Source organism: Malaclemys terrapin, chromosome 7 (genome assembly GCF_027887155.1).
Source record: "Malaclemys terrapin pileata isolate rMalTer1 chromosome 7, rMalTer1.hap1, whole genome shotgun sequence".
Classification (NCBI taxonomy): Eukaryota; Metazoa; Chordata; order Testudines; family Emydidae; genus Malaclemys; species Malaclemys terrapin.
Genome location: NC_071511.1, coordinates 106,160,319 through 106,185,103, shown reverse-complemented (window position 1 = coordinate 106,185,103; position 24,785 = coordinate 106,160,319). Strand labels below are relative to the sequence as shown.

The following is a 24,785-nucleotide window of genomic DNA, read 5'->3' as shown; positions in this document are numbered from 1 at the left end:
GGCAACATAAACAGCTCCAGAGTTTAATTAGGATCTGTTTACATCTAAAAGATAATTTCATTTTCTTCAAATGGTTAAAGATATCATTCCAGATGGGTCCACTGACTCTGCAATTTAACATCCTTCTGACCTTAGAGTCTATGAGTCTGTAAACAGCAGGTCTGAGAAATCCAAAGCAAAGTCTGTTCAACTGAAAGCAACCCAAGGGAGGTCAGGAAATTCAGGAGTTAACTTGTGTTTGACTTTCCCTATGGTGGCTAGGTTCTCAAAGGTCTCTGGAATAAGGAGAGGAGAACCAATTTGTGTAAAATAAAAAATCCTACCCCCCACCCCACCCCCATAACCCCATATCTCTGTCCCACTTCCATCATGACTCTTTGCTTGTTTTAGCACTAAACTTCAGACCAACTTTAAAAAAAAAAATTCTGTAGTGTTGGGATAAATGTTTTTTCATTTCCAGATTCAAGCTGAGATTGGTACCAAAGCCAAAAAGCTGTTTTCATGGCACATCTGGCTGAGACGAGAAGCCAGCTTGCTGAAAATCTCATAAGAGAGAATGTTTTCACAGTCCCGAAATGGGATTGTGTTGGAACACCTAATGTATATAAGGGCAAGTTAAGAACAGGCTTAAGCTTTTCTAGATTGTTGTTAATGGGTTTTAATTTAAACGTTTTATCGTTAATAGTGTACTTTTTGGATTTAATTTTTTTTGTTCTATGTCAGTCATAAAATGAAAAGCAAAACAAAAAACAGATGACAAAATAACTAAGCTCCCCTAGAAGTTTCTGAGAGTTCACACTACTGAGCAGAATGGATCCTCCAGAGACCTTAACCAACCATTTATCATGCAAATATATATTTAGATGAGTTATAAAATCTGTATTATTACCAGACTTCCTTTGATATGAATCCTTAAAACTCATTAACACTAACAGGCAATACACAAGAGGCAGAAACAGACCCTCCACAACACATTATCGAAAAAAGAGAAAATAAGGCATATCACACAATGACAGTGAATTTGACATTCAGATAGTTCATCTGGCAGACATGCAGCCTTTATAATTCATATTACTATGACTATCCATGGCATTGTTTTTAAGAGAACAAGTGTAATAATTAGCAATGTGACATTGTAGTGACGGTGGCTGGAATTTTCAAAAGGGCTCAACTTCCATTTAAGCATCTAAATAAATGGCCAGAAAAGGTCAGCAAAGTAGGTGCATGTTGGGTGCTGAGCTCTTTTGAAAATATGGCCATAAGTGTCATTATGGGAGCTACTGGGTGCTGAGAACTTTTGCAAATCTGGCCCCAATGGCAGATATTGAGCACTTGCAAATCTGGCTTTTAATAAAAGCATAGGATGACCCAGTTTAAAACAAAAGAACAAAAAGTATGAGAACTATCAATGCAAAAATGCGGGAAGGTTTGAAAAAAAGTGAAAATAAATTATTAATAATTGCAAGTCAGAGGCGCACAGAAAACACTGCAACAAACTGCACTAATAATCAGCTTGCTAGAATTTAGGCTAAATGTATGTACATAAACCACAACCAATTTCTCCTCAGCAGCAGAAATACAGACATGCAACCAATGATAAAAAAGAAAGAATAATATATTCAATATTCAATATTCAATATTCAAACGTGGACACCCAAGTTAGCGCATCCAAAGAGGCATTGCGATCCCTCTGTGCTACAGCAGCTTAACTCAACTGTTTTTCAATCTTATGGGAACTGCCCCTCCACAAACAAAACAAAACAAAAACATCCCAGTCTTTCAAAATGCACAAAAGGTTACATTTTCAAAACAACTTTACTTCTAAGCCAGAGCAAATTTTTCTAGATCTAATAAAACTTGGACAATTGGGTTGACGGTATAAAGAAATCACAGACAGTAGTGGTGCAAACAGGGGGAACCTTTATTCATGAAATCTTCATAGCAAAGTCTCTTTTAGCCTCTCATGAAAAAAAAATAAAGGAGTTTTGGACACCTGGCAGTATCAACACAGAAACGCCATTATGTTTTCACATTAAAATTTTATTTAGACTTAATTGTAACTAATGTACCCCAGCTCTGAGTGACGAACATCCAATTGTGCCTAGCGGAAATTAGAACATACTTTGTATTAGTAATGCTCTTTTAAAATGGCACTTTAAAGAATCCCTCTTGATAGTTTTCTTTTCTCTTTTAACAAAATCAAGACTGAGCCAATTAAATTAATTTGGGAGGGTAACTAAACAGATTCTAACCAGGTAATATTTTTATCTCGCCCAAGTTACACCATCTGCTCCTTCCCATTAGTCACCTTCTTTCTCATCGAACTGTAAAAGGTTTCAATTTTAGTTAAAAATGTGTTGATGATGGGGGGGATGCTTTTATGATTTTTTAAAAAAGTTTTCTCCAAACCTCAGCAGTAAATGAATGTGCAATCAACATATTTTTTCCAACCTCAGGTAGAATTTCTACTGCGTGCTAACTTGTTTCATATTCTCCATGTTCTTTCTCCCCACCCACCCCCCGCAAAAGTCAATAATTAAAGTGAGATGAAAGGCAATTAATCAAAATTAGTCATTTCCTACTGAGAGGAATAGTCCTACTAAAATCCTGTAAACAAATTATCAATGGCCAAGAGGTTAATGAAGAGTTGGTTCCAACTCCATTTTCCTTTTTTCTTCACTGAGTTTATGACCACTGCATGAGTAACCAGATTCCCTAGGCCACAACTCATTTAATACAGCAGTGTGCACAGCCAACACTCAACAGTATACTGTCATCAGAGATTCATAGTGTCTGAGTCTCCACTTTCTTGTACCTTGTATAGTCATCTATAGTCACGCAATTTACATTCTCTCTGCAAAGGTGCAAATGAGCAATAAAGAATCAGACTTTTGAAGAGAAATTCATGGTATTGCTGCTGCCACTTTATACTGCCAGAGGTGGCATAATTAACTCTATACCTCCTTCAACGGTGCTCCCCCACTGCAGGGGGTGTGCCAGAGGTGCATCGTGGTGGGAAATGAGGCTGGGGCAGCTATTTCCCAGCGGTACAACCCTAGGTAGTGCATTGGCCTCCATATGGACACAGGGATGAACAGTGCCTTTAATGGAAAGAGGGAAATGGCCTGTTAAGGATATCCAGTCCAATTCCCTGCTAATGCAGAATTGTTTCCTACAGCATATTTAATAGTGTTTTGTCCCATTTTCTTTTTCAAATTTCCAAAACTTGGGGATTCACGCACTCCCATTGGGAGACAAAGCCACAGGTGCATACAACTCAATGATTGCCCCCTTTCTTAATTTCATCCTTTTCTCCTTGGTATACTCTTGTGTACAACCCTAAAGCATCCCTGGCCCTCTTTGACATTATACCATTCAGATAGGTGTGTGGTGTGCACTTATTTCCCATTAGCCAGGCTACATACTTACCCGCTTCAACTCTTCCCCGTCCTCACAAGCCAATCACTCCAGCCTCCTGATCAGCTTCACTGCTCTTCTCTGAATCCCCTCCTAACCATTTATTTATTAAGTAAAGCTCAGCTCTTAACACAGAGGAGCTGATTAAAACTTGGTTCATTGATTTTCAGGATTCAGGCCAGGATTCAGCACCAGACAGTGGCAGTAGCTCCCCTAAAAATTCTCCAGCACAACTCTTTCCTCCAACTGTGGCTACTATTGTACAGGGCAGGTACAAATTGGAACAAATTGATAAACTAAACAGTAATAAGTTACCAGGACCAGATGGTATTCACCCAAGTGTTCTGAAGGAACTCAAATGTGAAATTGCAGAACTACTAACTGTAGTCTGTAACCCATTATTTAAATCGGCTTCTGTACCAAATGACGGAAGGATAGCTGATGTGATGCCAATTTTTAAAAAGTGCTCCAGAGGTGATCCTGGCATTTACAGGCCAGTAAGCCTGACTTCTGTACTGGGCAAACCGGCTGAAATTATAGTAAAGAACAAAATTGTAAGACACATACATGAACATAATTTGTTGGGGAAGAGTCAACATGGTTTTGTAAAGTGAAATCATGCCTCACCAATCTACTAGAATTCTTCGAGGGGGTCAACAAGCATGTGGACAAGGGAGATCCAGTGGATATATGGTACTCAGATTTTCAGAAAACCTTTGATAAGGATTCTCACCAAACGCTCTGAAGCAAAGTAAGCTGTCATGGGATAAGAGGGAAGGTTCTCTCATGGTAACTGGTTAAAAGATAAGAAACAAAGGGTAGGAATGAATGGTCAGTTTTCAGAATGGAGAGAGGTAAATAGTGGTGTCCCCCAGGGGTCTGTATTGGGACCAGTCCTACTCAACATATTCATAAATGATCTGGAAAAAGAGGTAAACAGTGAGGTGGCAAAATTTGCAGATGATACAAAACTACTGAAGATAGTTAAGTCCCAGGCAGACTGCAAAGAGCTACAAAAGGATCTCTCGAAACTGGGTGACTGGGCAACAAAATGGCAGATGAAATTCAACATTGATAAATGCAAAGTAATGCACATGGGAAAACATAATCCCAACTATACGTATAAAATGATGGGGGCTAAATTAGATGTTATCACTCAAGAAAGAGATCTTGGAGTCACTGTGGATAGTTCTCTGAAAACATCCACTCAATGTGCAGTGGCAGTCAAAAAAGCAAACAGAATGTTGGGAATCATTAAGAAAGGGATAGATAAGACAGAAAATATCATGTCGCCTCTATATAAATCCATGGTACGCCCACATCTTGAATACTATGGGCAGATGTGGTCACCCAATCTCAAAAAAGATGTATTGGAATTGGAAAAGGTTCAGAAAAGGGCAAGAAAAATTATTAGAGATATGGAATGTCTTCCATATGAGAAGAGACTAGTAAGAGTGGGACTTTTCAGCTTTGAAAAGAGACAACTAAGGGGGGATATTATTGAGTTCTAAAAAATCAATACTGGTGTGAAGAAAGTAAATAAGGAAGTGTTATTTACTCCTTCTCATAACACAAGAACTGCGGCCACCAAATGAAAACAGCAAGTTTAAAACAAACAAAAGGAAGTTATTTCTTCACATAACACACAGTCAACCTGTGGAACTCTTTGCCAAAGAATGTTGTGAAGGCCAAGACTATATCATGGTTCAAAAAAGAATTAGATATATTCATGAAGGATAGGTCCATCAATGGCTATTAGCCAGGATGGGCAGGGATGGTGACCCTAGCTCTGTTTGCCAGAAGCTGGGAATGGGCGACAGGGGATGAATCACTTGATGATTACCTGTTCTGTTCATTCCCTCTGGGGCATCTGGCATTGGCCACTGTCAGAAGGCAGGATACTGTTTTGCTTTGTTTAATATCTTTATTAATGATCTGGAGGATGGTGTGGACTGCACTCTCAGCAAGTTTGCAGATGACACTAAACTAGGAGGCGTGGTAGATACACTAGAGGGTAGGGATCGGATACAGAGGGACCTAGACAAATTAGAGGATTGGGCCAAAAAAACCTGATGAGGTTCAACAAGGACAAGTGCAGAGTCCTTCACTTAGGATGGAAGAATCCCATGCACTGCTACAGACTAGGGACCGAATGGCTAGGTAGGAGTTCTGCAGAAAAGGACCTAGGGGTCACAGTGGACGAGAAGCTGGATAGGAGTCAACAGTGCGCTCTTGTTGCCAAGAAGGCTAACAGCATTTTGGGCTGTATTAGTAGGGGCATTGCCAGCAGATCGAGGAACGTGATCGTTCCCCTTTATTCGACATTGGTGAGGCCTCATCTGGAATACTGTGTCCAGTTTTGGGCCCCACACTACAAAAAGGATGTGGAAAAATTGGAAAGAGTCCAGCGGAGGGCAACAAAAATGATTAGGGGTCTGGAGCACATCACTTATGAGGAGAGGCTGAGGGAACTGGGATTGTTTAGTCTCCAGAAAAGAAGAATGAGGGGGGATTTGATAGCAGCCTTCAACTACCTGAAGGGGGGTTCCAAAGAGGATGGAGCTTGGCTGTTCTCAGTGGTGGCAGATGACAGAACAAGGAGCAATGGTCTCAAGTTGCAGTCGGAGAGGTCCAGGTTGGATATTAGGAAACACTTTTTCACTAGGAGGGTGGTGAAGCAATGGAATGCGTTACCTAGGGAGGTGGTGGAGTCTCCTTCCTTAGAGGTTTTTAAGGCCTGGCTTGACAAAGCCCTGGCTGGGATGATTTAGTTGGGAATTGGTCCTGCTTTGAGCAGGGGGTTGGACTAGATGATCTCTTGAGGTCCCTTCCAACCCTGATATTCTATGATTCTGGGCTAGATGGGCCTTTGGTCTGACCCAGTATGGCCGTTCTTATGTACTAACCAGCTGCATGGTCCGGGGTCTGCTGGTGGGCAGGGGGTGCTGGGCTGATAGGGGGGCTGCCAGCTGTGGACAAAGCAGGCGGCCAAACAACGTTATAGTGAAGCAGTGCACAACTTTAAATGAGCATGTTCTGTAATGGAGCAGGGAGGTAACATCGAAACGTTAAGCAAGAGGATGTTAAGTGGGGAGTTACTGTATTTAGTCTGCAGAAGAGAACAATGAGGGGGGGATTTGATAGCTGCTTTCAACTACCTGAAAGGGGGTTCCAAAGAGGATGGATCTAGACTGTTCTTAGTGGTACCAGATGATAGAACAAGGAGTAATGGTCTCAAGTTGCAGTTGGGGAGGTTTAGGTTGCATATTTATTAGTAAAAACTTTTTCACTAGGAGGGTGGTAAAGCATTGGATTGGGTTACCTAGGGAGGTGGTGGAATCTCCCTCCTTAAAGGTTTTTAAGGTCAGGCTTGACAAAGCCCAGGCTGGGTTGATTTAGTTGGAGATTGGTCCTGCTTTGAGCAGGGGGTTGGACTAGATGATCTCCTGAGGCCCCTTCCAACCCTGATATTCTGTGATTCTATGAAGGTTCTCAATTCCCACCTGTACCCTCTATGGTGAATGCAGTAATGCAGTGGGGTTAGTACGGATTGCTGAAGTGGCCAGTTTGCTGTGCATGCTAGCTTTCTTTGCCAGCTGTAAAGGCTGTTTATGCCTTATTCTTGAAGCTCAACACATTTCTAGGATAATAGGACTTATTTTGTCGTAAAGTTACTTGGATAGGAAATAAAGTACACAGTAGACTGGGGGGCAGACTTTAAGGAGATCTTTATCTCTCCTACAGCAGGACACAAAGAGGACTGGATCATAGCCTCGAAGGCGGCCGCTTTTTAGACCTCCCCCCTTTTCTGTCATTGAAATGTCACCATAATGACCCCCTCCTTCTGTATCTAGGAGAAAGGTGGGTCTGCTGCGTAAGGCCAAACACAGAAACATTAAAGAATATGAACTATAAAATGCTTTTTTCTTCAAATTGATACTTATGCCACTGAGATTAAAGCTGGTAAGAAGATAAAATGTACATGAACTACAGGAACGGCCCCACAGTTAGTTCTATCCCTTTGGCTCCAGCCCATTCTTGTTATGCCCAGCACTCATTAAGACTCTAGACCCGCCATTTGGGCTTTTCACCATTCTTCCTCTCTCAAAAAGAGTTTAAATTCAAAAGAACTAAAAGAGGCAACAAAGTATAATTAAAAGACAAGCTTAGAAAGGAAATTGTGCCTTATTATTAAACACTTTTCTGTTGATACAATTTATTTATTGCAAAAGCCCCACTCTTGTACTGTGACGTATGTTTTTGCTAGATGATATTTGAATCTCTGGGGCAACAGAGGTACCATGTTGCTCTTTTGATCCATAATTCTATATGGAATATTACGCCAAATATACTTTGCTGAAGTGTTTGACTCTTTAAAGCATTTCTTGCTCATACAAAAGTTGCATGCACATCTTTCAGGTACCTTTTAAGACTAAAAGCTACAGGAAGCTCATTAATGGACAGATCCAACAGAGTTTAGGTTCCTGATCCCAGGAGGCTGCTTCCACTAAGTAATAATTTCCAAGACAAGTTTTTAATGTTAAATTCTTCAAAGAAGGAAGATGGCAATAATTAATGAAATCACTTTAAAATGAAAAAAACCTCAAACATTTTCCTTCATTACAGAACCACATTAGTGTCTCCAAAATTAAGGCTGCAGGAGGCCTGTCCTTCCAACCTATGTTTTTCCTACCCTTTATAACTCTTGAATAAAGACTTCTTTGGGGCTGATCCTTTTAAAAAGCTTAATCTCAGCCTGAGAGAGTTTTTTCTTCTTTTATAGTTTTGTAACACCCTGCTTAAACCAACAGAAATTAGAGGGCATGGATGGGAAGGGAATACATATACTGGAAGCAGACACTGCCTTAGGAATGTATTTGGGCTTCTTTATATCCTCTTTCTTTTTATGTTTCCACTGTTCAGAGAATGTTTTCCAGGTAGGGAACATTCACCTAGCATTTTCTGAACTGATCACACTCTTAGCCTCCAAACATTTCAGGATTCAGCGAGTAACCTAAATATAAGAATAGTCCCAGAGATTATATATTTTGGTAAATACTCAGACTGGTAATTTTAGACTAACAAAATATTGTTTGAATTCTTTTATAAGACTGTAAAGTATATCTCCTGGAATGTTTATTACAGACAGGCAGCAGCTACTTCATAGCTAATCTTGAAGGTAAAGACAGAGGCTAAAAATTCCCATTGTAAGTCAATAACCTTCCCCCCCCCCCCCCAAAAAAATGATCTCCCTGGAGCAAGCTCCTGGCTAAGTGGCAAGGGACTCTGGCAGGTTGGGCCTGTAGACTACAAGGTGAAGTGCCCAGACAAATAGAAACAGACACATTTTTCATATTAATTTGCAAAAACCCTAGAGGGCACAGCAGGGTATTTTCATTCCCTCAGAGGATGATGGGGAGGATTTAGGACCCAGATTCCTGAACCTGCGAGTGTTGAGAAGGTAGCTCTAGGGCTGCAGCTAACTATGGTACAGTGAGGGAAAATGGGTAACCTCCTGAAGGTATTCAAGTACATATTCTCATTGCTACAAGGGTGGACCTCCCTTATAGTAAGGGGGGCCAAGCTGGCACAGAAATCCTACCGAATATCAGAAGGAATGAAGAAGGTACTGGTTCAGGAAGTTGAATTAATGTTGAAACTGGGGGTAATCAAGGAATTGTTTAACTCTTGGTAGTCCTGCTCCTGAAACTCTAGGGGGCCATCTGTTTCTGTGTGGACATCAGATAGGTAAATGCCATTTCCCGCTTTGATGCCTTCCCTATGCCGCGGGTGGATGATTTACTAGAGTGTCTTAGCCAGACCCAATATATTACTATTTTAGATCTGACCAAGGGCTATTGGCAGATTCCTCTTTCCCCCGACTCTCAGGAAAAAAACAGCTTTTGCTAACTTGTTAGGCTTGTTCCACTATGTCCACTTTCCACCATGACTTTGGGTGACATGGGGCCCAGCCATCTTCCAGAAGTTGACAGAGCAGATATTATGATCTCACCATTTTTATGCAGTGGCATTTCTAAATGTTGTTGTGTCTACAGCCAAGAGTGGCTTATTCACCTCTAAAATCTGGCTGCAATACTGCAGTCCTCCAGGAGGTCAATCTCACCGCAAACCCCGAAAAAGTGCCAGGTGGGCAAGCAAGAAACCAAGTATTTGGGGTAGCTAGTGGGGAATGGGTGTGTACAAACCCTCATCGATAAGGTAGAGGCAACAGGCAATACTCCCATCCCAAAGACTAGAAAACCAGTGGTATGGTCCTTTTTAGTCATAGCTACTAAAGATGATTTTTCCTGGAACTTCACTGTAGTTCCCCTCACAGACTTTGCCAGGACATCAATCCTTCGGCAAGTCACCAATGTGACTGGGCCTTCCAGGAGAAAAAGTAAACCAGATCCCCTTGGATTTCTGAATGTCACATCTCTTCCTAGGGTTGAGTTTGTGTGTACTCTGGTTTCTGACAATTGTTCTCACTTTTATTCCTCTCTCTCCTAACTCCAAAATGCCATGTTTTAGAAACATGCACTTAGTCCTCCAGGGGGACTTAGAAATCAGAATGTTTTTACTATTAAAAGCCTTTGGGCCAGCTCCTCTGAGAAGCATGGAGGAAAGGGAGTTGTGATCCCTGTCTGGTGGGCCATCGTTGCTGGCATAATTTAGAACAACTGAAGTATGGCTGGAGAAACTAGCCTCTGGATGGCCTCAAGATTAGGGGAGCAGAAAGGTGGTTCAGAGACACCTATTCTCTGCATGGTCCATGACCTGGCCTTTTATCATGTCATAGCATGGTTATATGGTGTCTAAAGAGACCTTTCACTTCAGTCAGTGCTTATCATGCATCCCGGGAAGAACAAATGAAAGAAGCTGGATGAATAAAAAGAGAAGGTTTTAGTAGTTTAAATAATCTTGCTCTTCTCTAATTTTCAACCTCCCATAGTCTCCTTCTGAACAGACCCCCAAGGAGAGCCCTTCACAGGTTGGAGATCCATGGAGGGCCAGGAGGTGGATGAGGAGAAGCATAAAAGCCAGTGGAAAGCTAATGCAGCTTGAGGCTATGTTAACTGTTTCACAACCTGCTCTGTGTTGGGTGAACCATCATTGAGGGGAGGTGAGGCCCAGAACTTGTGGTTGCTAGGGGACACCCTAGCAGTTAATGGACCTGAGCTGTCTGCGAGCCCATAGGGGCAGAGGGCTGCAGAGCCAACGTAGAGACACAGGGGTCCTGTGTGGACCTACAGAATTCTGTGCATAGCACTGCTCCCTAATCCATAGAGGTAGGGCAAACTGACAGAATAACTTGGGGAAAACTTCATGAGGTTTCTTCCCGTGGGACCCTCTTGTTTCTTCTGAAGCTGCGGGGTGCCCAGGTGCACAAATACTAATTTGGCTGATCGTTAAAGGTTGTGTATATCATTCAGGCACTAAGATATAAAATCTGTCTGTTCATTGCAGATATGAAGTCAGGAGTTACCAATCACATTAGCACTCCTCATGGTCATGTTGCCAATTTCAGTTTGTTTTTTTAGTGTGTGTAATAGCTGTGATGTGCTGCTGAACAGAATTCTGCAAGGATATTTATTACCTATTGTTTTAGAAAAGCCAAGCTATTTTTCTTATGCAAAACTTTAGAAATCGCTCCCTTTCCCCCACAAACACACCAATCTCTTTTCATTGTTTGTCCCCTAGCTTGCTATGACTGGCCACTAGCCAGCACCTTTTTCTTTTCTTAACAAGGATGACAGTTTGCCTTTGAAGCAGATGCCAAAGCTGCTGTTTGGCTGATCAGCAGGGAGCTCTCCTGCATGACACTCCCTCTCCTCTCCTACCTCCTTTCCAAGAACTATGCAGTCACTGCACCAGCAGAGACGAAAGAGCCCTGAGCATGGTCACAAATCCTAACACTGAAAAGCTTCGTAACTGACAGACAGAGTAAAATATACAAAAAAGCCCACAGATACAGAATATGGATGACAAAAACAGATGCACATCCAACGCTGGGTGTTTCAGTTTCTAATATTGTAGAACAGGCTGTAATTAGTGAACTGGGCCAGAAGTCCAAGACCTCTTGTAGAAAACACCATTGTATCTTTGATGTCCATAAAAGGTCAGGCTGTCAGCAGCAGCCTCCTAACACCATGCTTGAGTATCTCCTCAGTATTGACTCAGAAAGAAGAGTGTTGCCTATTGATTCATCACCATAACATCCTAGATTGCCTTGTTTTTTCCCTCAGAAGACTCCCATCCAAATACTGAATAGGCCTGACTCTGCTTAGCTTATGAGATCTGATTTGTTTACAGCTCATGCTAGTATAGCTGCAAAAAATACAGGTAGAGTTCACCCCTCACCCCATGCAAAGCCTACATAGCATTCACATCCCATTTCAGTCTTCTTCAAAACAGGGTTAAGTTAGGACTTATGTGGTGCATCATGCTTGTGCTGATCTTCTGCACAGGAATGACCTTCACCAAAAGTGAAATAACAGAAAGCCTAACACTTTATTTCCTACATACAAATTTTGGTCATGGCCTTTATTCTGGTCATTCCCCCTTATGATTATTTGTGATGTCACACTGGCAAGATGACAGTAGTGGAAGTTCTGATAACAATGCCTGCACTGTAGTATAACAGGGGTTGTTCAAAACAACAAACAATTCATTGCTTCTCATGGCATTTTTCTCTCTTCCACACTAGAGAACTCAACATGGCAAATTTTGCTCTGCTAACAAGTTTTATTGTTTCTACTTGTGGAGGGGTTTTCGTGGGAAGCTTTGACTGGACTCATTGTGTAAACTTTTACTCAAAAGCTTCCCGAGATAACAAACTACAGCATAATTTCCTCCCCACCAACTAACGCTTACTAATGTTTGCACTTACCCAGTAGAGGGGTTCATGATACAGCCACCTTTATCAGTAGATGCTTTGCAGGTACAGCCCCTCTCCAGGGTATCATGATTCATCCCAAAGTTGTGGCCCAGCTCATGAGCAAGGGTTACGGCTGCACCAAGAGGGCTGTCTGAATGATCCTCAAAGAAACAAAAAAAAAGAACTGTGAACCATGTACAAGAAAGAATGACTGACAAAAGAATACACGTTTAGATCCATCCTCGATATCCTAAATTGTTTTATAAGCCTCTCCATTATAATTGCAGGTACTCTATTGCTGCTAGATGGATAAAATTACAAATGATCAACATCCTCCCTTCCCTCAACAAGCCATTTACGTTGGGATTATCAAAGTAGCCTGTGGTATTGGGGCACCCAATTCCTTATGTCAACTAGGCATTCAGATAGCTGAGGCAGCTTTGACTAGCTTCGTAGTCTCTCTTCGATAGCTAGAAATTCTCTCGTAACCCCTGCCCATTTTATGTCCAAGAATTTGGATATCGCATAAACAGCAGAAAATGATTTGCACATATCTTGAAGGATGGGGACGACAGTGGCATAAGAGGAGGGACTGGGAGAAAGAGGGCAGAAAATCCTGCACTTCAGGAGCTCAATCCCCACAGTGCAGTGAAGAGGTTTGGCTTTGTCTCTAACATCCATTACTAAGCTGAAGCAGAAATTATAGCAGCTGTGAGCTCAAGCAACCATTTTACAGGACCTCATTTTTAATTAAAAAAGTAAAAAAGACAAAGTCCTCAGGTGGCCTCTAGTTAATTCCTGTAAGTGTTTTACTTGGTGTAAAAGTAAAAAAATAGAAACATTGGCATTGATCCTTGTGGGAATGTTGTTTTCCCAAACAAATGTTTCTGAGAAATGCACTGTGTGGTTTGGTTAGGGGCTACTGATCAGATTAATGTTTTGGCCTGGCCTTGAATAAAAGAGATCTTTCCACAAAGCTCTGTATGACATCAATCACTTTCCTTGGGAAAAAAACCCATCTTTCTTATAAAAGCTCTCCCAAAAGGCATAAAACATGTAACAGAAATGCGTGATTTACGTTTTATCAGTCAGTAAATGGAATTAGTATGTACTGCTGCCTGCTTTAAAAGCATAAATGAATATATTCAGCTTAAATAGGTCTTCTGTTATTGTCTTAGCCAGCCTTAGGACTAAAAAAAAGTGAAAGGTAAAAAAGTGTCTAAAACATCAGCCTTATATAAGAGAAGCCCTTAATAAATGATTTGGTTTAGATTTTATAGATTCCTTTTTCAGCTCGCTAATATTTTTAGTAAATCAATCAATTCTCAGGTAGAAAGCACATTTGAAAAAATAATGTAATAATTTCAGAACGCAAATGGCCACTGTTATTTGGCTCATGGAGTAAATTCAAGGAATTTTATCTTCAAAACAAACAACAAAAAAGTGCTCTCATTTCAGGCTTTCCTGAATCTTGCAATATTTAATACAAAAATGTTGTTGCTAAAATTCTACTTGTGCTTGAAACTGTGTGTGTATCATTATATTTTAAAATGGCTGTTTTAGGGGAAGCTAAACAGCTATTTTTTGTTTGTTTGTTTGTTATTATGGCAAACTGCAGTGTGCACACATGTACATTTATAATGGTTTTTTAAAAATATTCTCTCATGACACTTAGTTACACACCAAGATGTCTTAATATCTAGTTTGATTGATCTCTGTGGGTGCATGCACTGAATTTCCCAAATATTTAATCAATAGCTGTAATTACACTGACTCCACAGAAGAAGCAAAAGTAAAACAGGGCTGCGGATTGACAGGACAATGATGTAATGTCCACACATTTTAACAAAGCAGCACAGAAGTCATGTCTTTAAATTAGGGATCTGTCGCAGCCGCATTCACTTTTAGCTGTGGTCAACATTTAGAACTTTCTTCAAATCCTGAACAACTTAGAGAGACAATAAACTGAGCCTGGAACAGGGTGGCTTGCCCCAGGGGCTGGAAAGCCTGTGGCTAAGCCAGCTCCGATTAGAGCATGAGACCCACTAGAGAGGGGATCAGGTGATTCTCCTATGAAGAGCAACTGGAAGCTGCAGTGGAGGTGGGGGAGATGTTCAGGGAGAGCAGAGATTGTTGGGTTTTGGGACTAAGACTCCAGCCAGGAAGGGCTGGGAGTAGCCTGTTAAGTCAGGAGAGACCTGAGCAAGCAGGGGAGAGAGTGCAAAAGTTCTCCAGGCAGGGAGGCATGGGAGTAGGAAGAGAAACATTTGTCTGTTGGATGTCAATTTGGGAGTTTGAGTTTTGATTTGAATGATTTTCTGTGAATACACCCAGACCTGCAAGGAGGGGTTCTTTGACCACAGAAAAAGTGTGGAGAGCCTATGTAAGAGGCCCTCAAGAGGGGGAAACAGAGGCAGGACTCTGCAGAGTGACCCCTCGCCACGAGGGGGTGCTCAGTACGGGGCCACCCTATTACAGAACCCAGCTGTGACTTTCATGCTCACAGCCATTTCTCTGCACAAACAGTGAGATTCTTCTTATTTCAACATCCCCTAAGATAATAATTTTTAAAATAATGATTTGCAAGGTCCATGACCAAATTAGAACAAGAAATGATCTGAAATATAATTATTACAGCCCATGCGGTTCTCATTACTTGCTTGGATCATTCTGAATGCTATCAGGTTTCTAGAGTGGGTTTTTAAAGACAAAGAATGTGATGTCTCAGCAAAAGAGGTTATTGGAAAACAGCATAAATTAAGACTATCCAAACAAACAGTAATATGCCAAGTTTGATAGTGAGACTATTTAAGCTCAGCAGCACTTGAGAAATGAATAGACGTACGAGGAATGAGGCTTTGATTTATTCCTCTACATTTTTTTACGTTAAGTTCAGTAGTAAAAGTCATTAGCAAACAGTTTCACAATCGCCAAACAGGAAATCTTCTCCTGTTGAACACGTTATAGGCTGTTATACCAAATATGCAGTTGCTTTCAACTGAACTCTGCTGCATTCCACTGAGATTCAGCTTGAACATTAATAATAAAATAGCTTTGTCTAATGCTGCTGCAGACTAGCACCTCAGTCCTAGAACTGACTCCAGGCAGGCTCATTAAGTTGTAAACCGGGACATTTACAAAAAATACTTTCCACTGAGGTGTTTCTTAAATTAAATAAATCTCAGTGGCTCAATTCTGTACTCATTCAAGCGAACCGTGTTTTGCCTGAGTGTGTACAGCAGAATATGTCTGAGCAAGAAAGCAACATTTTACCTTTACACTTAACTTGCATTAATATTCATGGAAAATATGAGCCTCATCTATCACAAAGTGAATCAAACCACCTAGAATGTATAGAGCAGGACAGGTGCTCAGAGAGGCATGATAAAAGAACCAAGATAGATTAGATATTAGATTTGAATAAGAGTGCAGACAGAAAAATCAGACCAGAAAAGGATGATAACTTTCTTTGACAGGGTAACAAGCCTTGTGGATAGGAGGGAAGTGGCAGATCTTGACTTTAGTAAAGCTTTTGATATTGTCTCGCATGACCGTCTCATAAACAAACTAGGGAAATGCAACCTAGATGGAGCTACTATAAGGTGGGTGCATAACTAGCTGGAAAACCATTCCCAGAGAGTAGTTATCAGTGGTTCACAGTCATGCTGGAAAGGCATAATGAGTGAGATCCAGCAGGGATCAGTTCTGGGTCCGGTTCTGTTCAATATCTTCATCAATGATTTAGATAATAGCATAGAGCGTAACTTATAAAGTTTGTGGATGATACCAAGCTGGGAGGGGTTGCAAGTGTTTTGGAGGACAGGATATAATTCAAAATGCTCTGGACAAAGAAATAGTCTGAAGTAAATAGTATGAAATTCAATAAGGACAAATGCAAAGCACTCCACTTGGGAAGGAAAAATCAGTTTCACACATACAAAATGGGAAATGACTGCCTAGGAAGGAGTACTGCTAAATATGAGTCAACAGTGTAACACTATTGCAAAAAAAGTGAACATCATTCTGGGATGTACTAGCAGGAGTGTTGTAAGCAAGACACGAGAAATAATTATTCCGCTCTACTCCATGCTGATTAGGCCTCAACTAGAGTATTGTGTCCAGTTCTGGGCGCCACATTTCAGGAAAGATGTGGTCAAATTGGAGAAAGTCCAGAGAAGAGCAACAAAAATTATTAAAGGCAGGGCCGGCTCCAGGGTTTTGGCCACCCCAAGCAGCCAAAAAAAAAAAAAAAAAAAAAAAAGCCGAGATCGCGATCTACGGCGGCAATTCGGTGGGAGGTCCTTCGCTCTAAGCGGGAGTGAGGGACTGTCCGCCAAATTACCGCTGAATAGCTGGACATGCCGCCCCTCTCCGGAGCGGCCACCCCAAGCACCTGCTTGCCAGGCTGGTGCCTGGAGCCGGCCCTGATTAAAGGTCTATAAAACATGACCTATGAGGGAAGATTGAAAAAATTGGGTTTGTTTAGTCTGGAAAAGAGAAGACTGAGAGGGGAAATGATAACAGTTTTCAAGTACATAAAAGGTTGTTACAAGGAGGAGGGAGAAAAATTGTTCTTCTTAACCTCTGAGGATAGGACAAGAAGCAAATGGGCTTAAATTGCTGCAAGGGAGGTTTAGATTGGACGAAACTTCCTAACTGTCAGGGTGGTTAAGCACTGGAATAAATTGCCTAGGGAGGTTATGGAATCTCCATCATTGGAGATTTTTAAGAGCAGGTTAGACAAACACCTGTCAGGGATGGTCTAGATCAGGGGTCGGCAACCTTTCAGAAGTGGTGTGCCGAGTCTTCATTTATTCACTCTAGTTTAATGTTTCACGTGCCAGTCATACATTTTAATGTTTTTAGAAGGTCTCTTTCTCTAAGTCTATAATATATAACTAAACTATTGTTGTATGTAAAGTAAATAAGGTTTTAAAAGTGTTTAAGAAGCTTCATTTAAAATTAAATTAAAATGCAGAGCCCCCCGGACCGGTGGCCAGGACCCGGGCAGTGTGAGTGCCACTGAAAATCAGCTCGCGTGCTGCTTTTGGCACGCGTGCCATAGGTTGCCTACTGCTGATCTTAATGGACGGTCCATATAGATTTTGCCCTTCCTGGCTCCCATCTCTCCCTGCAATATTGATCCACACAAACACCCCAGATACTTTTCAAGTTCAGAAGAAGGTAGCATGTGAATTTAAGAGGAAAAGCAGTGACTGTACCAGCAACAGGGTGGTGGTGGGGAGATGAAGGAAGGGGGACACTGCTACCACATAAAGGAGCATTAGGAGGTTCTTTCAAAGGAACCTGTGCACCGAATACTCTTATTTGACACCGTGCCCAGGGGAGTTTCAGCTTCTCCCTTTCGGTGATGCCAATGGCTCAGAGAAGCTGCTCAGCTGTAATTCCTGACATGAAACGGACACAGCGGGGACTGGAGCTCTCAGAAGCGGCCCTTAAGACCTGGGTCCCTGCTCCCCAAAAAACTCATAGGGCTGCTTCTAGGGACCACTGCGCTCCCCGCTGCCTTCCCCTTTGAGATGCAGATCCCCTGCGATGCAAGACCTACCCAGATCACGCCGCAGTTTGTGCATTTTAAACCTGAACTCTCCTGGGGGCTGAAAGCTGCCCAGACCGGGGGCCACTCTTGCCCGAGCTGAAGTGCCGCGGTGTTAGGATGCACAGACACAGCAAGATCCTCCCTGTCTCCAGCTGCTCTTTCCAGAGGCTGCAAAACCCCTCAAACCCCACCGCTGCTCGGCTGGCTCAGGGGTGCCAGGGGCATGGCCCCGTCCTGGGCTGATGCACTGCCAGAGAAGGGAAGAGGAGAGTGGGAGCATGAGGCGGCAGTGGGGCCCTGCAAAGAGGGGGGCCAGTTGTGACTCGCGGCACCTTGCACCAGTCCAGGCTCCCCCTTTAAAGTCCAGGGGCCAGGAGAGAGTTGCACAAGCCACTCATGCAGCATCTGGGAGCCCTAACGCAGCTACTTCCCAGAGCCCAGTCCCCGCAGTGCTCCCTGAGCCCTGTGGGCAGGGGCTTCGGAACTCACATCCAGGATCACCGAGGTGCCTTTCCGCTAACCCGCGGAGAAGAATCTCTGGCTGGCAACTGCCTGCCCTTCCTGGAGGAACTCCCTGTTGGAGAGCAGCGGGCTGAGTGGGGCCGGCAACTGGGACCCCAGACCGGCAGCGGGCTGAGCCGCTCAGCCTGCCACTGTTCTGGGGTCCCGGCCACTGGCCCCACTCAGCCCACTGCCAGCCTGGGTTTTTTTTCACCCAGGCCGGCAGCGGGCTGAGTGGGGCCGGTGGCCGGGACCTCAGTTGGCAGCAACGTGCCATTAAAAATTGGCTTGCGTGCCACCTTTGGCACGCGTGCCGTAGGTTGCCGACCCCTGGTCTAGATAATACTTAGTCCTGCCATGAGTGCAGGGGACTGGATTAAATGATCTCTCGAGGTCCCTTCCAGTCCTATGATTCTATGATCCTTCCCCCTTTTAATATTCACAGATTATTTGGTATATAGTGACTTCCACCACCTCTGTACTTAGAAATGTACTTCCAGAGCGGTGGGAGCTCTTTTGGAGAAGGGCGTGTAGCATTACAAAGAGCATGTACATGAATATATGCCATGTGTTGGAGAGTTTGGGCGCTGTAGACTCTAGGGTTAGAAACCACTGATTAATTCACCTACACATCCTTCTTTCTGAAGTTTTGTTTTTTGTGTATTTCATTTTTATACAGGAGTTAAATTTCAGTGCTTGTGATTTGGTTTGGTTGTGGGTTTTTGTTTTGTTTTGGGCCAACTGTCTGCTTTTCAGGAATATTTAGCTAAAAAATTAGAAAAGCACTTAGGGCCAAGATTGTGCAAAAATTACATTAAGTAGGACTTCAAGTGCTTTCATTTATTTCAGTGGGACTCCTTAAGAAGTAGGGTACTACTCAATGTGAATAAAGCTTCACAACCTGGCCCATGGTTTCTAGAGCACTCTTTGTTTAATTCTAGAAAATCATGAAGTATTATTTATCAGCCTAATACCCATAACCCCACAAACATTTTAAAGAGACATTCATTTTTGTAATTTGACTAGTTGAATAAAGGAATTTATTTTTTGTTAATAGAGTGAACTTTCGTAGTGAACAAGGTAAAACTTTGCATTAAAATACAATGTAACACAGCATGGGAATACTGGGTAGGAGATAGTTTAAAAGGAAGAAATCAAGGAATTCAACTGAGGATGGTCCTCCAGGTTAACAGCTCCCACTATACAATATTCTGAGGTCTTTCAATGCATGTAACTTTCAGTGAAATCAACAATAGTTCTGCATGCCAGTCCAGAACCTACTGTATATGCCAAGTGCAGTATATAAAACAATATTTTATTTTAAGATCCTTAAATAAATCAACACAACAGGGGATCTTATGAACTGAGTAGCTAGCTTAAGTCAGCATTTCAATGTTTGTATTGGTTTCGGTGCATCTTTTCTTTATTTGGACATGTAATTATGTTGCATTTATCACCGGTGACAAGTTCTGATAAAGGCCAAAATGTTCTAACTCATGAATTATGTGTATTAGTCACATGTCTGGAAGCTGACAACAAAAGCAACAGTAAAACCCTTTGTGAGAGAAATGTAGTTAACATGAATGTTGCCACTGTTGCTAGTGTAGATTGTGCTTGAAGTCTGACAATTATAGTAAAACCACTTTACTAGAAACATGAAAAATAAACTATTACACTGGAGGCTTTGTAAATGTATATCCTTGGTGCATAGTAAATGCAGTATTTTAAACTATTATTTCTTATCAAAGATTTATGAGAGGCTTTCATTGCACATAGCCATATATGCACAGCAAACTTGTTCATTTCTATCCTAATCCTGCAAACGCTCATAACCCAGTGAATGCTCCCATTGATTTCAAGGATTTCTATAAAGAGGCTAAACCATATTTTAATACAAGGTATTATTTCATTCACTATGAGATATGATACTTAAAACAAATATACATACACTGTATGTAGATGTAGACAAAACAAGAGTTTAGATTGAAAACAGTACTAAAAAGCAGACTTTCCATGACAAGATACAGTATTATATAACTCATGGAAACTTTTCGCACAAGATGGACCAAATTCAACTTTTGTGCTCCCGATACTTACCATAACAACTCCTCCAGACTGCTCTGCAGTGCACATGCTCATTATAGGTGCCATGCCGATGGTAGTCCCTTGGAAGTACACCCCACTGAAGGGTGGGAGGAGGAGGGGAAGAAGACAAACCACAGAATCACCATTTAATGCAAAATGAGAGGATCCTAATATTTTATAACTTCTTTTTCCTGCCAGTCTCAGGCAACGATCCCATTTTCAAAATGCCAGCTCCAGACATTGAAAGTTGAAAACAATGAGGATCAGAAATTAGTCATGCAAATCTGTGGAACTGACAATGACAGAATCCCTGCTATATGAAAGATGCATTTGAGCATCCTCTGGAGTTTCTGATGTAGTAGGACTTTTTTTTTTTTTTTGGGAATACAATATATTAGAACCATGCCAACAATTGAAAACTGCCATTACAATTTAACTTGGGAAATGCACATACATAGACATGCTTGCAGTTCACGCAAGTGTCAATAAACACAGTGCAAATTTATAATTTATTAGCTATAAGGTGTACCCTAAAATTCATTAATCCAACCAAAAGATTTTTGTATTTACAGAGCAATTAATGATATTGCAACAATTTGGAAGACATCCTCCTATACTTCAAGTAAAATACTGAATGCCTCAATATATTTTTGCTTTAATTGCTAAGAGTCATTCAACTGTGAATGTTTGATCTTTCAACTTATTGTTGTCTACTAAATTAAAATAATTAAGAGAAAACATATACTAGCTCTGGTCAAGTATAAATATTCTCTGTATAAAATATACTTTCTTGATCTGATTGTCATTATGGCCAATGGAAGATTTTGTCATTATACCTTTGAACACTTGTTTGTAGAAAATAAATCAGTCTAAGCCATATAATTTTTGCAGTGTTGTTGTAGCCATGTATGTCCCAGGATATTACCTCATCCACTTTGTCAAGTTATACAATGACAGGCTTCTCATTATATTTAAGTCACAAATACAGTAGAACCCTTACATTATGAACTGAGGAGTTCTAAAAATTGAAAAGTTCATAAAATTGAACATTTCAAAATTACAATAGGAATGCATAAGTTGCAGAATAGTGGACTGCATCACTTTCTTATGTCTTTCAGACCTCTTGCAAAGCAACTTCCAATGCACTGAAGGAATGGAATGTGAAGGGATATTCACTTGTTCTTTGTAGACAACACTTTTGTTATGTGATATTTTTTTCCATCTGCAAAAATGGTTAGTATAACTGGTCATTCACAAGACTGGTGTTTGTAAAATCAAGGTTCTACTGTAAAAATGAACTTGGTGATCTCAATCTAGGTCTGTGGGGGCAAGGAATGTCTTTTTGTTCTGTGTTTGTACAGTGCCTGGCACAGTAGGGTCCTGATCCATGACTAGGGCTTCTTGGTGCTACAATAATAAATAATAATAATTAATAATAAATAAGGGGAGTCTTTAATTGAGTTCAACAGACTTTGGATCAAGGCCCTGGTCTGTTAAAACTGATAAAACTAGGCAAAAGTCCTGCGAACAGTTACACACATGCTTAATTGTAAGCATGTGAGTGGTCCAATTAACTTCAGTGAGATTACTCACACACTTAATGTTAGGCATGTGCGTAAGTGTTTGTGTGACTGTGCTCTAGGCACAATTCTACACAGATGCTGCTCAGAGGAGGCCCATGAGTAATAGTTTTTTGCAGAAGTGTGTGAGGAAGCTGACACAGCATCTTCCCACACTAATGCAGGGTCCTGGGAAGAAATTGTGAGCTTGTGAAGGATGGAGGGCTGCTTTTTGCTTTCAAAAACACAATCACCCAAATATTTTAACAAAAAAAAAAGTAACAGAACTTTGTATGATGATTCTCAGTTCCTGGAAACCCCAGCCAATAGTCATGCAAATATTAAATACATCGCTGGCTATACCTCACTAGTTGTGCATTGTCATGGGGTTTACGAGGTAGTAGTTTCAGCTTTCTCCAATCCAGAAACTCATGGAGGCTGGTGAAGGGGTCTTGTGTTATAGAGCACTTATCCATGTCATTCCACACCTCCACTCCAACCAGGGCTACTCGAATATTTAATGGCCTGTAGAACTAGCGAGGCAAACAAATGAATCTTTCTACATCCTATTTTAGAGGAATGTGTTAAATCAGTGCATGTTAACAAAATCATAATGTTCACACAATCCTCTCAGAAATCTATTTGGTCCCAGGAAAAAACCTTTCCTCTTAGGGTGGAAGAGGAGAGTACAATGTGTATCCACATAAACAAACACCTGAAATCACTGGCATCAGACAAAACATTGCCATGACCCAGAGAAAGAGATCTGACCATGGCTAACTATCCAGGAAACATTCAGGAAAAACATTAAAACTCTCAGCAGGCCTCGTGGTAGAATCTCCATGTCCTGGCCGAGGTTGGTACATTCCTCCAAGGTGCAACAGGCTTCCATATCCAATTAATTTCCAAACAAATTCATTGCAAGTCCAAGTGACTCCAAACATTTCCCTTTGTTGCTACCACCAATGCAACACAACTGGTGGGAGTGCTAGTATAGACTTGTAACTAAAATGCCAGTTGCCAGAGTCATCTAATCCTGCTCATAGCAGGTCTAGATGACAAAGTGGTTCTAATATCAATGGCTACCTTATCTATAATAGAGACCCCACCATTGATAAACTTGCACTAGTGCCAGCAATGGCAGGAAATTTTAGGAAAATAAGTCTAGTATGGAGAATACCTACTAGGCCAGGGACCATTCTAGCAGGGTTATGTCTTACAGTCCAAACAAAACCAGGCATATACAGCATCTTTGTCTGATTTGTATGTTTTGCAGTCATTTGGGTAGCAGTGCAATTCACTGAGAGCATAAACTGAAGCCAAAATGAATATAACATGCAAAATTAGTTTCAAATAGGTAGCAAATAAACTCCCTCCTTCCTTTAATAAGTCAGCAACACAGTTACAGAACAAGCTGAGCTCTGTCCAGCAGCTTGTTTTTAAATCTAGAATTGCCTGACCTTGAGTAAGAGTTTTGCGATACCAGTTGATAAGTTCTCAGTTAAATCAGACTCTGTCCGTCACAATTCCATTACTGGACTCTCCTAGGTTTTCTGAACATATGGCACAGTACTGTAAGCTTTAATCCCATTTTACCTGGTGGCTGGTTTGTGTTCAAGAAGCTCTGATTAACAACACTGAACAATTCCTTTCATCCTGAAGAATCCTGGTGTATATAGTATATTTAAAAGAAACCACATTAAATACAAGAAGTCTAGCTCTACATCTCACTCCTCAGCCTCACCTTCAAACTACCACATGGCTCTGCCCTTGCCCACCTCTCAGCTCTTGTTTCCTGCCATTCGCACAACTGGGGATCTGTGTGCTGCTAATTTTGCTTCCCTTCTTGCTTCTTTCTAACTTACTTCCACAATACCTTATAGCTTTCTCCCTTGCTAGCCCTTAGGTCTGGAGTATGCTCCCTACTTCTGCAACCAACCACCCTCTCCTTCTTCAAATCTCTTTTCAAAACCTACCTTTTTCCACAATTTGTCCAACAATTACCCACATTTTCAGGCCAGCCTAATAAAATGTAAAGCCTAAATTGTGGTTCTACCACAAGCCCTGTGTAGGAGGCTGCATATTGGTGCAGTGTCCCATAAGCATTACAAGGAAGGAATCGTTCCTCAAAAAGTATGTTGGTTCCAGCTAGGCTTTGAGATATTTAGGGTACTGAGTTCACAACTTACTGAGTTGAACAGGACATGGTGGGGTAGTTCATACTTTTGCTGCCGCTGCTGTTTGGCTAGAGATATTTTTCTGCAAATTGGGGTATGGGGTGAACACCACATTTGAGAAGTCAACACATGAGAGCAACAGAAACAGAGAAGCCATGGCTGCTTGTAGACCTGCCCTTGCGTAGATAGTCAACAACAGCCAAGTACTGCAATGGGTACTTTCAGACCTGTACGGAGCTGGCTGGTGGGTGGATTGAGAGGTGACAAAGGATGAGCAAAAGCATTATGGAATTATGCTAGGATGACTAATTGCACCAATGCAACCTCTGAAGTAGTATTTGCTGACTACACTAGCATTGCAACAGTACAAAGTGACACACTGGAGGACCATATAGTGCACAGCTTTGCTCAGAGCAAGGACAGTCACAGTAGTGGAGTGAGTTTTTGCATAATGTTGCAGGCACTTCTGTTTATGGACATGTAGTGTGTAACAGGCATGCAGAGAGGTTGCAATGGTGCTGGCAACACAAAAATGTTCTAGTATAGACAAGGCCTCAGAATGCAACAAACTTTCATCCTAGCCACTGGAATGCCCAAGTTGGTCATTA

The 24,785-nt window shown here is 41.5% G+C and overlaps 1 protein-coding gene across 3 annotated transcripts in view; it reads right to left on the bottom strand.

Annotated features, from left to right (window-relative positions):
• The window catches only part of ADAM12 (ADAM metallopeptidase domain 12), a 308,978-nt gene that overhangs the window by 73,100 nt on the left and 211,093 nt on the right, over positions 1-24,785 (bottom strand). For all 3 annotated transcript variants that reach the window (XR_008445733.1, XM_054035537.1, XM_054035538.1), the window contains exons 9-11: positions 22,364-22,533; positions 20,454-20,538; positions 12,308-12,456 (exon numbers count right to left, since the gene is read on the bottom strand). Coding sequence is in view for 2 of the 3 variants with exons in the window: in XM_054035537.1 (XP_053891512.1) it covers positions 12,308-12,456; positions 20,454-20,538; positions 22,364-22,533 (404 nt within the window). In the remaining variant the exon portion in view is untranslated. The remainder of the gene's footprint in view (positions 1-12,307; positions 12,457-20,453; positions 20,539-22,363; positions 22,534-24,785) is intronic.